We start from the raw sequence: 14,702 nt of genomic DNA on the forward strand, positions 1-14,702 counted from the left end.
CACCTCTTCCTCGTGCACCTGCTCACCACTACCCACTGCTGTGCGGCTGCTGCCCTGTGCACCGCTGCACTCCTGCCGAAACCTGTAAAAAGCCCTCCCACATAGCTCCTTGTTAAAGGCCCAACACACCATTGCCTGTTCCCTTCCAGTGTTGCCCACCCCGCCTTAGGCGGGGACATACCTGAAAGGGCTGATGCAGTTTAGGTAGACTGCCCACTCTTTGGTGCTTGTACCGAGCATGGTGCTGGCATCCATTGTAACCACAGATCCATGTCCAGCTTGCCCTGTACCATCCTCCCTTCTTAGAGCTGCAGTCCTCTCACCCAAACAATGCCCCAAAGTGTCTGGGCTTCACCCATCCAACTCATGCATTTCCGGCATAGAGCCACACTGCTTTCTATGCATTCCACACCATATACACGAGCGTTTATAATGACTGCCGGTGTGCACTTCCCGTGACCCCCTAACTCCTATGCGGAGCAAACGCATTCACATAATCTCTTTTCCATAATGTCTTTGGTGAATGTCTTCAAATGCACCCACATCGGTTTTGTTATTTTTCCCTATATTGGGTATTATTTTTTTTTTCCTCGGGCCCTTCCTTTTCTTCCAGCATCTCCCCTCCTGTCTCAGCTGTTTCCCTTCCCTCCCTCAATTCTTTTCCCCTTCCCTCCCTCAATTCTTTTCCCCTTCCCTCAATTCCTTTCCCCTTCCTTCGTTCCCTTCCTCAATTGGTTTCCCCTTCCCTAATCTGCGAGTGCCATCTGCACTTCCGTATCCATATTCTCAGCTGCTCCTCTCACTTCTCTGTACCCACCCGCAAATTCCTGTTCCCTCACTTATCCATTCCCTTGTTTCCCCTCTGCCCATGCTAGTGCTCCACTCCCCTTGCTCTTCCCTTGGGTCCTTTACCTTAACGAAACAGCTTTGCCCTGCTGAAAACCAACCTTCCTCACGCGTGAGCTCCCTCCCCAACTGCCTGATCCGCCTGCTCCTTTCCACTCCTTTGGACTCCGCACAGACTGCTCCTAAGAGGGAAAGATGCACCTCCCCACTGTGTTAATCCGTCCTCCCCTATATGTGGCCTATACCCTATCTTGGCCGCTCTCCCCAAGTCCTTCCATTCCGCCCCATATTTACCCAACGTATGCCACCATGGTTCGTGAACCACTGGTTCGTCTAAAATGGGTGGGGTTTAATCCACAATCTCCCGTGTTCTTCCAAGCTTTTCCTCCTTTTCAGTCGATTCTTGCAATCCCAGGCCTCCCATACTATCCCTGTCCTCGTGGGACCCTTCCTCGTCCCCTACTATATACCACCCCCAGTTAAGTCTGTGCCGCTCCTGACTGGGAGACGCCACCTCACACCTCTCTGCGGGTCCTCTCTTGTAGGCATGGCATCACGCTTGCTGCCCGGCGTCTGCATTCCACCACACAAGGCGAAGCCACCAAAAGCTCCACCTTGCTCTCTGGCAGCCGCGGGCCAGGATAAGACTTGCACCCTTTTGCTCATGCCTTCCCTCTCCAGTCCACTGTCCCCTAGACCCTTCTGTGAAAAATTCCGGCATCCTGCCAAATTCTGCTCCTCGTCCCTTTTGGAGCACCGCCCACCCTTGAAAATAGAGACCACTGTGTGGGAGGCCCTCCTCCCCCACCCCTGCTCTCTGCCACGCCCTTTCTAACCCATCTCCCCTCTCATTCACCACTTCCCTTTCGAGCCCCCCCCCCGTCCCCGATCTCCCCTTTCCTTCCACCTATAATGCACATGGAGCACCCGGGGGGCCATTTCCCTGGTAATTCTGACCTTCACCCCCCCCCCCCCCCCCACCACCCGGGCTGACTGCAGATCATCCCCCAACTGCCCCAAGTGTGCTCCCCATCAGAGACCGTCTGTCTCGTGGACTGGCCCTCCTTCTACCCAAAACCCCAAGCTTGCCTTTCTTGCCCTTCTCCTTTCACCGCCCTTCAAAAGAAATTCTCCAAGGCATCTGAGGGGGGCCCCTCACTGGTTGCAATAATAACTCGGGGGCAACTTGCTCTCATGTCACCCCCTTCCCCCCCAAGGGACACCAAGAAAAAGCCCCACTAACGGGAAGAGGAAGCGACCCCTTTTCCATCCCTCTCCCACGCCCAACCAATCTAAGAACCCGGGAAAGCACACTAGGAGACACTGACTCTCCAAGGGGGTTTAATCCTTCTCAAACTGAACCACCCTAATGAACACTACAAAACCCCCGCCACTGCCCTGCCCGCCCACAAAGCCGGCAGCCTTCCTGCCTGCACGTGGGGCCCACTGCCGGCTAGCAGCCTCTTCTAATGAACATAACCACCCCACCCCAAGAAAACTCTGCCGGGACTGGGTTGGAGAACTTGCCCCACTTAGCAACACAGAGGCGCCTTCTGTCCTTTCTAGTAATGCCCCTGTGTCGGCCCTGGCAGCGGTCCTCCCAGCGTGGACCCATTCATTGGATTGTGACACCCACCACACCCCTGCCCCCTAATCCTAACCGTAGTCCCATGCACTGGCCATGAGAAGGGCTTGCAAAACTGTCCGAGTTTTCCGCACCTTTGGCTGCATAAAAACCAAAATACCCCCCTCCGCCACCAGAGGGCGGACATGACACGGGCACAACCTACATCCAAAATTGCCGTCTAGGGGTCAGACTCGACCCCTCCGACTTTATTGTATTGCAGTTTCCTCTTTTGCCCCCATTCACTCCTTGTGTATCAAGCTTCATCCCACCTTATTTTTTAATTTTTTTTATCATCTTTATGATCTTCTCTGGACATCAGTATCATGTCTTTTTTTTTTCTATCGATATTCAGCATATCTGTGGCAAAAACTTCTCCTTGTTCCCTTTTCTGTTTGCCCTCATTCATTTTTTCTTCTGTTTTTTTGTGTGCACCTTCTATTGTATTTCTTTCACTGTAAAGTTTTTAGCACTTTGGGTAAAGGTACTAAACCACTGGCATAATGCATGTTCTAGCGTGTGCCCGAGAACTTGCTCAGCGCCTTCCTTGTTTTTGGAGGCTGTGGTTGTCTTTGCCTTTGGAGCCAGGACTCCAGAGTTATAACCCTGGCTTTCTCGTTTTGTATGCACGTTCTTTACACTGCCCAGTCTGTTGAAATCACAGTAGTGTGAATTCTCGGGAGGACAGCTCGGGGGCAACGCCGACGCGGAGCAACACTGGTGATCCCAGTCGGCGCTTAGAAAACTCTGGATATTAAGCACGTTATAAATGACCAATTAAAAAGGAATTGACGAGTACCGTTCCACTTGCGCTCTGCAGCCCTCCTAGAGTGTGGCGTTCCATATGCACGCAGGCCCTTTAATCCGTGTTTTTTGCTCACGGCGATGTATTCCTAGAATTGGCATCTGCTCCTGGCTGCTGCTCGGTCTTTAGGATCATCTTATAATCCGCTTAGGGTGTCCTTGACGGCCAAGAGTTCCCTGCTGGTTCCATCAAACAAGCCCTTCTCCTTCACTGCTGGGTAGGCCTCGTGCGCACTGGAGCTGTGGAATATGCTCTCCCCGTGCGCAAAGTAAATCCACCGCGATCCACATCTCATGTCCAGATTCCCTGCGTGATCTGGACGGAAGAGGCGGCCCCCGTTCACCCATGGGGCTTGGACCATCGCTGCCCGAGCGCAGCACTACGTGGCCTGGACTCCTTTCCCCGGCCGCGGTTTCCTTGCAGAGAGCTGCAGTGTGTGGCTTTGTGATCTCTGGCATCCTGGCCCCCAGCGCCCTGGAAACCCCAGAGTCGCTGCTCAAGTGAGTGAAGAAACACTTGACCACCTCATACATACCTGCAATATGTGACTTGTGGTTAGACTATAAGTGATTGATGCTGTGAACGGTCGAACTTGGTGATTTTAATTATTTAAGGTGGTTTGTGCTTTGCCATTCCGTTACCTTGCAGACGTTTCCGATCTCCTTAAACCACTGGCTAGAGGGCGGAGAGAGCAGCGCCTTTATTGTTTATCTGTTTATCCGGCTCACTGTTAATTGCTCTTGTATGTAGGCGTTTATCCCTATTGGAGCTCGTGCATTGGTTCATACATTACTTTAGCAAACTTTCTAAAGTACATGGTATAGATGACACTGACCTTGCCCCTCCAGTCCATTTTTTAAAGTTAGAAATATTTGAAGCTGTAATATAGTTTATCCCAAGCAATACTCTAAGCTGCATGGTTAAGCCTTTCATTATCCCTGTCTATTGCTCCACCGCTAGTTCTTCTTAACTTACCTGCTCAAACTGTGATCCATTCTGCACTCCCTGATTTTGAGTCTCCTGATTTACTAAGTTCATTGTTGAAGAGGAACACCTTGTAGCCAGCGGAGAAATTGGCCCCTAACAAGATGGTGCTGTGCTCCAGCACATTTGGTATTTCCGGAGACCAAGTTGCGGCCTAACCCCCAGTCCTGCCTCCCACTGCTACCCCTCCACAGTAGCACAAGAGGTGTATTCTGTATGTAGTGTGTACTTAGTCTGAAGTCGTGACTACTTCACACCACTCGCAGTAAGAGAGGGGATTGAATGATATTTACAAGCTCTGTGAAGCCTCTTGAACAGCCCAAGCCTCTCGCCTGTAAGCGCTTTCCAAATACATATATACATGGCCTGTGGTTTAGACCTTTCGCTGTTGGTGGGAGTGTTGACAAATGAGCAGAGAGCCCAGATTTCATAACTTAGAAGGCTTTCATGCTTGAATCACTATCTGGCTAACCTCATATCTATCATTCTGTGGTAAGACTTCCGTCCGCGGATGTCATTTAGGGGTCGCCAGGGGTCGCACTTCCGACCCCTGTGGTATCCCTTGATACCCTAAAAAATAGACTTTTTAAAATATTTTTATTTATTACAAATTGAGGCTCCCGGGCTGTGGCCAATGTCATGTGCCTCTTTGTTTCTAGAGTGGTTGGATTTATTATTCAGGCTTCTTAAAAACAGTTCCACAAGTAAAACAGAGCAGTGACCCTAAATAAGAGCATAGAAATAACAAATGTGTCTTTCTGGAATTCTGAATAATAATTGCTAGGCTCATTAAAGGTTTATTTCAGGCACACTTCAGGTGGAGCGTCACTGATGTAGTCTGTTAAACACCTCAAATTCACAATGCAGACAAAATACTCCAAAAAGCATTTAGAGTAGAATGAGCATCAATTTCGGACTATGTATTTTGCTTTTCACAAGTTGCAGTTATAGCATATTTTTTTCTGCCGATACATATGATGATCCATTCTTGTATGAAATGTATTTCAAGTTAGTGATATTGTACCCATATTTTTCATAGTGTACTTAGAAACAATGCTATGTGATGCCACTTCCTATGTTGTCAAGGGGCAAAACGGTCGTGTGCCATCGCTTCCCGAGATGTCACTTCGGGGTGGGGTCAAATGTCATCGGAGGTCAAGAATCATGTGATGTCACTCCCACTACCCCTGGTATGTTGATGAAATGACGTCCCTGCTTCTGTCCTAATGTTCTTGGCTTTTATGCAAATCTCCCTCATGAAAGTGTCTTTCCCCCCCCCCCCCCCCGCCCCGACCCCCCATCTGCACTTGATTTGACGGAGTGCTGTTAGACCTGACCTGGGGCCCATTGCATTTTGAACAAACCTTCCCCACCACTGCAGAAAGGGGAGGGAGTTCCCAGAGTACATTTTGTCAATGTTCTGCTCTGGATATAAATAAGAGCTGCTGCGCCCCCACCAAAGGTTTCAATTGATTAAGACCTAGTCGCTTGTTACCCACTCGCTTGGGGAGGAGCAACAAACCCTTTCAAGTTCTAAAACGCATGTCTGCACTGCGGAACAGGCCTACTGAGCAATAGGCACAGCGACCAACTTGCACAGAGAAGACCGCGACTCTCCATTCCCAGCTCCTCCTCACGGCTCCTGGAAGGATGGCCAAGGGGTTGGGGGCAGAGGGGGGGGGGGAGAGACTTGTAGAGGGGCTGCTCTAAGCCCAAAGGCACCCTCACATGTTGATTTGCGTGGTAGGTGAGCGGACTCCCCACCCACTCTTAGCCCCAACAAACTATTTTCCTGGAGCTATTCGTTCACGTCGCCATCCATACACACGTGTTGTTGTGTTGGGTATTCTTTGGTCATAACCGGTGAAAACCTAATTAACAAATGAGACTGACTTGATGAGTCGCGGTTGTAAGATTTTTTTTTTCTCGTTTTTCCTCTAAGTCTGCAAGACCGGAATTGTTGGATAGTCCTTGCAACCCAAAATCCCGAGCTCCCTGTTCTGGTTTTATCGTAATGTTAGATTCTGAAGGTAGATGTACTATCAGGACATAGGTTAGTTAGTACATGGATTATGAAAGATCAGTTTATCCTTCAAAAAATGTGGATGTTCCATGTCTAGATGGACTGAGGCCTCCCTGAGATGCTGCCATGGGCTCTCCCAGAGGCCCCTTCAGTTGAAGCATGGCCTTGCAAAGAGAGCCTTGTGCAAGGTGGGGAAAAGTCACTTTTTTTCCAGCAGACTGGCTATCAGAGCAAAGAACCCTTTTGTTTTCGGGCATTGGGTACCAACTGGGGACTTTGGGTACCAACTGGGGACTTTGGATTCTACCTCACCCGCCAAATCAGCTGATTGGCCTGCTCCAGCCAACCAAGATAGGGCCTGCGTGACTTTACAGCAGCGAGCTTACAGAGCAGCGCTCTGGCCAAGTGTTCTTCACTGAAAACTGCAAAGCGTCGATGGAACACTGTTTGAATCTTTAAGCTCATTTTTTGTTTTTTAAATATTTGGCACTTGTGTCTGCCGTCCAAACTATGTACCTTCCACGCTGTGTGTGTAAAGTAAATTAAGCGATTTGTTAATCGGAACCCCTCCTGCGATTGTTTTCCATTTATTAAAGAACGCAGAAAATAAGTGTTTTGAGCTAAAACTCAATACACAGTACAAATGACGAACACAAATCAAAACATTACTCCCCCCCCCCCCCCCCCCAAGTGCCTGTGAGCAGGTGGAGACCCACTACCCCTGTTCCTCCTTACACGCTGATACATAAAGGGGCGCGCCTTGAGGATGTATGAGAAATACCAGAACTAGAGGTCTGACCCCAGGGCCTTTCCTCGAGTCCGGGCTAACTGGCCCAGGAAAGGCCCCAACCTTTGCCTGAATTCAAATCAATCAGGGGTGCAGGGGACTGGGGTAAAAGGAGGATTGTTCATTTGATAGTTGTGTATGTTTGAGTCCTCTCTGCAGTGATGTGGTTTTTAATTGTAGTCCTAGGATTGTATTAATCTAAAAGGCTACTCCCCATTTCCTGCCTGTAGCCTATTGATAAAATTGCCGGACAGCATTTGGGCTGTCGCTTAATATTGTAATCCCCGTTCTTGTGAATGTAATCTGTGCTATGTTTCAGACTATTGTGTACTGGAAACCCAGTTAGCAGGGTCACTCGGCGCTACTGGGCAACCCTGGTGACATGAAGCACTTCCATCAACATACTTAAGGAAGTGATTGTTATGTTTACAGCTGATACTGGCACTTTTTTTTTCTTTTACTTCTCTTCTAAAAGATGTTGCATGTTTTGTGCATTGCCATATTCATTTTTTATAACCCACATAAACTCGAGAGCTGTGCGCGCGCAGCTCCCTCTACAGTTACCCGTCTTCACTACATACAAGATACAACCCAACTGTACCCATTTGAAATGAGTTTTGGAAGGGTCCCTGGGTAATTGCAAAGCATGGAACTTCCTCGCAGCCACCAGCTCCCCCCCATGTGCAGAATTCTAGGTGATGTTGGCACCGCCACTCGGGCAGTCTACCAAGTAGATCTCACTGGTGGGTGGCATTGGTTTCCCAAGCTTGTCCACTTGCAGATGACAGGCTTGTGCACCTGTCCCATGCCACTCACCCCAGTGACAGGAGCTGGATCAATGTTTGTACACTGAACGTCAGGATGTGGATGGAATGTGTGGGCCGGAAACCCCTTTTCTACAGCTCACACCCACAGTCTTTGTGTAATGTGGTGTGTGTGTGTGTCTTTCTTCTGTCCATCTTTCGGTTTCATAGGCTGCTTCCTGCCCTTCCCCAGCTCCTAAAATGTGGGTCCTTCAAAGCTACCTTTTTTATTTTCCTGTACTTCTATTCTCTCACACAACCCCCACTTTTCAGTCCACCTCTGACTCCTTAAAATGATTTCCCATTCCCTCAGTTGCTATGTCTCACTCCGACTAGCTGTTACTTATCATGCCACGCCACTATCCCCACTCTCCTGTCTCTTGCGCTCTTCCTCTGTTCTCCCACAAGCCCATCCCCTCATTTCCTTTAGTCACTCCATATTTTTCTTGACTTCAGCTTCCTTTACCCTTTCTCGTTTTATCATTCCTAGCTTGTATTCATTTCCCATGGGTTGTCTCCTTGTTGGCCCTTTCCCCCATGTTAGCGCTCCCATGTCTGGCCCAGCTCTCCACCTGTCGTCATGTGACCGGTTGCTATGCGCCAGCCGCTGCTCACGTATCACTTCTTGTCCCACAGACAGCAACTAGAGCGGGAGCAACGAGAGCGGGAGCAACGAGAGCGAGAGCAGCGGGAGCAGCTGGAGAGGGAGCGCCGAGTCTCCAATGCAGGTGAGACAAAAGAACCATACAGGCCTGTTTTAACACGTGGGAAGAGTAAAAGGAGGGGTGTGTGGAGGCACTTGCATAAACCCCTCTCTAGAGCTGGGGGAGCCAAAAGGTTCATGGGTGGGGCATAGCCAGGCCATACCGCCAGGCTCTATGGGCCAAACACGTGCTGAGCCAGGAGAATGGCAACATATCCCATTCCAGGTTTTACACTGCCAATCTCAAACATTTCCACAATCTAGAGCTAGTGCTGCGAAGTTAAGTGACCAAATGGATACATGCAGACTGGGCTCACACCCAGGGAACCCCACTCAACCAAAGTGTGTGAGCCTTGCAAATCCTTTAATCTCACAGCCTTATCTGCCAAAATGGAGTCCCTCAAAGTGATGTACAATACGACCATTTGAATGTTGCACATCCGTGTCCTTTGACTCTTGGCTCACTCATGGAACTTCTTGTATTTCACTTAATCGATGTCTTTGCTGGAGTAATTTCTAGGGTTTCCCCATAATTGCTTTGACATGTGTAGGGCTTATTATAAAGGACCTTTATTGTGACGAGGATCTGTACTTTGACGTTGATGGGTGGTAGATCTGACTATGGACATGGGATGTGCTTGCCAAGCAGAGCCTGGATGTTAAGATGGTGGGAGGCGGCGGTGGAGGCTGCGGGAAGCACCAAGGGTGGAGCTAGGATAGGGCGAGGTCCGCAACGCCCTGGATGGAGCCAGTTTGTTAGATTGTTCGAAAGGCTGGGGGAGGGAAGCACAAGATGGTGGGGCTGGGATTTGTGGTGGGTCGGAAGGAGGAGGCAGACACTTGAGGGACATCTTTACTGGAGTTTATTAAAATAAAAAGATAAGGCCCATCTTTCCCTATTGCTAGAGGGGTATCCCTGCCTTTGTAAGTAAATAACTAAAAGTGCTCGTCAGGAAGTCCCAAAGGAATAAGTCCACTGTCCAAAACTAGTTCCAGCTGACCCTATAAATATCTTAACTAACTTAAATTAGATCAGAAAAATATATCCCCTCTCCTTATGGCAATGTCTCTTCTTTACTCAAAAGTTCTATTTAGTATGATCTCATTAAATAGTCTCTTGCCACCTTCTGGATAAATTCATGTAACTGTTTCACAATGCACTTGGGTGTTATACCCTCCTAGGGATAGTTTTTCGACACTCCTTTTTAAACTCTTGTACTTGCATATAGGCTTGTATGCCTTTCTAACTCTAGTAGTCCAGGCCTTCTTAAGTTGTGTATACTTTCTTGTGACTTGACCTTCCTGCTCTCCTGTGGTTGCTCAGTTGGTTGATCGATCCTTTTAATTGGTTCACTTGATTTCACTTCACATTAATATTTATAGAATTCTCTGGTTTGCTCCACTCTTCCTTCTTAAACCATAGGTACTTATTTGTGCCCGCTCGTAATGAGTTCTCTTTCAGGCTTATTCGTTATTCTTTTTATTGCATTAACACAGTGTGAGGGAAATGCGAGATGGACAAGTAGATGGTTTCCTCACAAGAAGCCATTTTTATTAAATAATAAAAGGTGAGATGAACGCCTATCTTTACCCTACCTAACAAACAGGCTAAAGGAAAGTGACCTACTGTCCAAAAGTATATGGATCTCACACTAATATACACATAACAAAACATACAAGAAATGTCTGGCAATGGGAGAGTCACAAAATAACATATACCTTCTGAAACACAATTCTAAACGATGATCCTTGTGATCTGGGTTCGATGCCCTTCCCCAGGATTAATATAGGCTATTTCAAACAAGTTCAATTTCAGAAAAGTTCCTTTCACTAGCCAAGTAGAATGCACAGTTCCAAAATGTCTTTTGTCTTGGCTAAGTTTACTAATTCAGTTCCACAAGGATTTGTTATCTTGAAAACAGTTATTACAGCTTCCACAGTCCTTGCTTGGTAAACCAAAAAGGATTTTCTCTTCATTTGTCAAACCAAAAGTCAATGTAAATATTCTATAAGGCAAATCACTTTTTACCATAGCACATTTCTTGTTAATAAGGAATATAGTTTTGTCAGGATGGTTTATATAACAGTTCATCCAAACACAGTGGAAATGTTAATACTTTTCCACCACAACCTTCTACCACTTTGCAGTACTTTAGATCGTCGTCTTCCTGGTCCACTCGCACGCCAGGACTAACCAAAAATGTTCCCTGTCCTGGTGCACTCGCCTGTGTAAGGAAGGCATGGTATCAAACAGTAACACAGACACAAGTGATCACAGTTCAATGGTGTTTATTGAACTTTCAAATGGGTTGATAAAATGCCTATCTAATACTAAATCTGAAGATAGAAGCAAGCTACGACCATCGAATAATAAGAATGCAGTCCTAGTAGTCTTGTCAAAATAAAAGGGCCTGTACTAATAAAGCTTTTGCCGATGCTTACTTCTAAATACAAATAGTGTGGGAAACAATGTTATGCAAAAGAAAGTGTTAAGGAAATATGTCAGGATATTTGAGACGTTGGCTCCCCTTCCCCACGTTTTCAACAGGGGACAAGGCGGCACACTTTAGCTTGGCGCACACTTTGGCTTCTCTGGCACAAGAATGTAGTACAAAACATCAGAATCAGGGCCTTCTGCCAAAATCTCTTTGCCATTCAAAGTCTCTTTTCAGATGGCTTGGTGTTGACAAACGACAAACACCAAAGTTCCTTTCTTCTCAGGATTTCATATGCACAATTTCTCGGGTGATCTACTGTTCACTGTGGCCCCCCTCCGCCAGGCTCGTACCCACTTCTCTCAAAAAGTTCTTAATTGATCTCCCTCATTCAGGATCGGACCATTTCATCTATTTTTCCAATCTATCCATTTCCATATCCAATATCGGAAATGTTCGATTGTGCGCAGGATTTTGCTTAGCCCGCCGCAGGACCACTTCGATTCACAAAATCTTTCTCTTGACAATTCTTTACTTTCACTTCCGCCACCTTTCGGCTGGATACCTTACCGAGACCTTCGACTGAGCACACACGCAGTGCCGGACCACTCTGTCAACTATATTGTATTTCTTTCAAAGTTCAAACATTCATCAGCAGTTCAACTTTAGTCGCGTCTTTCTTCACACACGTTTTAACAATGTTCGTTCCAGCGCTCTCTATCCAATGTTCCTGCTTGCAACATTGGCTTCACACAGACCGGTCTTGTATCTGTCTCCCCAACTCACCAGCTATGTTGATGCCTCTGTCGCTACTTTGTTCTTGGAGCCAATGTGGCTCCACTGTACCACAGCGGCTGCTGCTTCCCCCTGACTCGATTAGTCATGTAGGAGGAGCGCCGGTACCTCCGATACACAATGCAGGATTCTTCAGACTCTCTCCGGGCCTTAAACTGTCCAATCTCGGGGTCTCTTGATCATGACGGTTTCTTTCCAGAAAGGTCAAGGGAATTTACCTACTTTCAAGCCCCTCATGGTTAGCCGTCTTTTGCCCCGCTTTCAGCTGCATCTCTAAACTGCTGTTTGCTTGTGTGCTTTGCCTCGCTCAGTGTTTTTGTGATCCGCCTTTTATCCGTCTGGGGAAACTTAATGGAAGTCGGGGGTGAGTGTTGGTCAGTAATTGACCCCTCACCTAGGTGATTCCACCCCCATGAACTGGATCCAAAAACGATGTCCTTGTGCTGGCCACCTGGATGAAAGAACCCTTGGGACTAGTGGGTGAGACACCTTCTGGTTTTTCACACCTGCCAGGATAAAAACTCCTACCACTACGATTTGTACTCTGTGGTGAGGCTTGTTCTAATCTTCCCACACTTAAATCCTCACTGGGGAAAAAAAAATCAAACTGCTTCTTGATTCAATCTCTTGACTTTCAACACAACATGTACATTGTATAAAAGGACATAGATTTATGTGAATCTCTTTGACCTAGGCAATGCAGGTCACAATTCTCTCCACCTTAAATCTTTCTACATGGAGGGGTTTTCTCCTGTCTTGGATTTCTTTCTGCACAACCTACTGGCTGCTGGCAATATAAGTACAACTTTCTTTCACTGAGTATCTGGGACCATTACAATCCCCATTGACCTGATGTTACTTGCTTTGGCAATGCTTGTTATACTGACCCCTTCATAGCCGTCATGCTCTGGGAAAGTGGTATTCACAGGCTTTGTTTATTTCCCCCTTTTGGCTTGGGCAATGTAGGTTACAATATGCTCCTGTTCGCTTTAATTTCAAGGTTCGGTAGTCAAAAGGTATATTTATGCCCAGCAATCTATTTTGGAGCACCGCAGGGGGTCACCTCTAAAAGGCCAACTTACTGGTATGTCCTGACGTCTGTTGGACTCTGTTGCTGCTTTTTCTCACGTCTGGACCTCTCTGAAGTTTGACAGGTCCGGGCAGCTTCTCTCCTACCACGCTGGCGGTCACTGGCGCACTCGCTCCTTTGAAAGACCGGATGCAGAGAGCTTCTCTCTCCTCTGGGACAGCTGGTCTTCACAGCGCCACCCGCTGTGAGTCCTCTGCATTGGTCTGAACCTCCCCCACTTTCCTTGCACAGTGTTCCGCAAATGGCAATGCAGCGGCTCCAGCCTCTGCTACCTTCTGATGCTTTTTCTTCCACAGCATTCTACTGACCTGCACCTGACAGTAGGGATGTAACTGTATTACGGTAAACCGTTAAAGATACCGTGAACCTCTTAATTGAACAATAATAACCGTCACATTGTTTATACCGTTCATACGAGTGCTGCGTAGTCTTGGTCTTGCACTGATGTGCCATCTGCCAAGTAGTTTCAGTTGGAGCAGTTTTTAATGCCATTCCATAAACCACACGTGCCTGACACAAAATCAATGTTGGCAATGGGAAGAATAAATACAGTGCCAAGAAGGAAAATGGTTTACTTTGGTTGGCGGCTTTGGGGTTTATATATTTATAATGGATCATGTTTTCTAAACATGACAATGGGGGATTTCCCTGGTTCTATCATTGAATTTACATATAATAGGTCACATTGCGAAATTTACTAATCTCTGTGGTTATTCCCTGCTGCCATACCAAAGGGTAACGTGTCCGCGATTACTGAACACCTTTTGGCCCGCAAGAAGTAAACTAAAGGCTGTAACGTAAAGAGTGCGTGCGTGTGTGTGTATGCGCACAAGCGTAAACTACCATCAGACTCCATTGATCTGTGGCATGCAGGTTATCAAGATGGCAACATGTTAATCTTCACTAGTAGCCAGTGGGGGAGCTAAAAGCCTAAATGGCCACTTAAGAAAAGCTATTCAGTTTGATTTGCCAGTCGCAGCAGGGCTCCCCCTCTCCCCCCCCCCCACCCGCTCCCCCTCCTCCTCTCCACACGTGTGTGTGTTTGGTGGAGGCAAGGGGTGGCATTTCAGTGGAAAGTATGTTGAAAAGCCCAATTCTGGCCCTGGGTGCCTGGTTTTGTTTGTGATGATAAATCGACAATTTATGACCTTTTAGAAAATATTTGTTAAGATTAGTTAAGGCCACCTGCTATACCGTGATAACCATGATATACCGTCATTTGGCAAGAAGGTTATTGTACCGTCATAAAACTAATACCGCGACACCCCTACCTGACAGGCATTCAAATATTTAAAGGTCCTGCTCAGGTGTGGGTTATTGGAACAACTAGACCGTTCACTCCGGTTTAGTGACTCTGTGCCTAGCTTCCTTGTCTCAGTACTAAGGTCCATAATGTTCTTATTAGTTGTTTTATAATTCTTTAATTCACTCTTTGTAATTGGTTCCTAGGATATCTTTTTAAGGGAGGATTTTAAAAGAGGTAATGGGTTTCTCTTGGGTTTATCTAGACCTAAAGTATAATCGTAACTACAAAAAGTAGTTACATTATCTCCGTTCCCTATATAAATAGTTTTCCTGTTCACACAAAGGAATCTCGTACTTTGCACCTTGGGGAAGTCTGGGAGAGGAAGACAACATGCCATCATGTATTCAGGAATTGGAGAAACCTCACCCTCAGAAGAGGATGAATACTGTGTCTCTCATGACTGAGTCCTCACATTCCCTTGATAGCCTTCTCCTCCCATGTGATCCACCCAGCAAATACCACCCTTGGGTTAGGATCAGGTAGCGGCTGGCTTCCCCTGGC

General features: G+C 47.1%; 1 protein-coding gene across 6 annotated transcripts in view; it reads left to right on the plus strand.

Annotated features, from left to right (window-relative positions):
* VASP (vasodilator stimulated phosphoprotein) overlaps window positions 1–14,702 on the plus strand; it is a 476,938-nt gene that overhangs the window by 341,285 nt on the left and 120,951 nt on the right. For 5 of the 6 annotated variants that reach the window (XM_069644704.1, XM_069644701.1, XM_069644707.1 and 2 more), the window contains one exon: window positions 8,509–8,600. In XM_069644704.1, the coding sequence (XP_069500805.1) occupies window positions 8,509–8,600 (92 nt within the window). Of the gene's footprint in view, window positions 1–3,486; window positions 3,776–8,508; window positions 8,601–14,702 lie in introns of those variants that run through there. The other variant, XM_069644708.1, reaches the window with a different exon arrangement.

Source organism: Ambystoma mexicanum, chromosome 2p (assembly GCF_040938575.1).
Source record: "Ambystoma mexicanum isolate Mex_15411 chromosome 2p, UKY_AmexF1_1, whole genome shotgun sequence".
Taxonomy (NCBI): Eukaryota; Metazoa; Chordata; class Amphibia; order Caudata; family Ambystomatidae; genus Ambystoma; species Ambystoma mexicanum.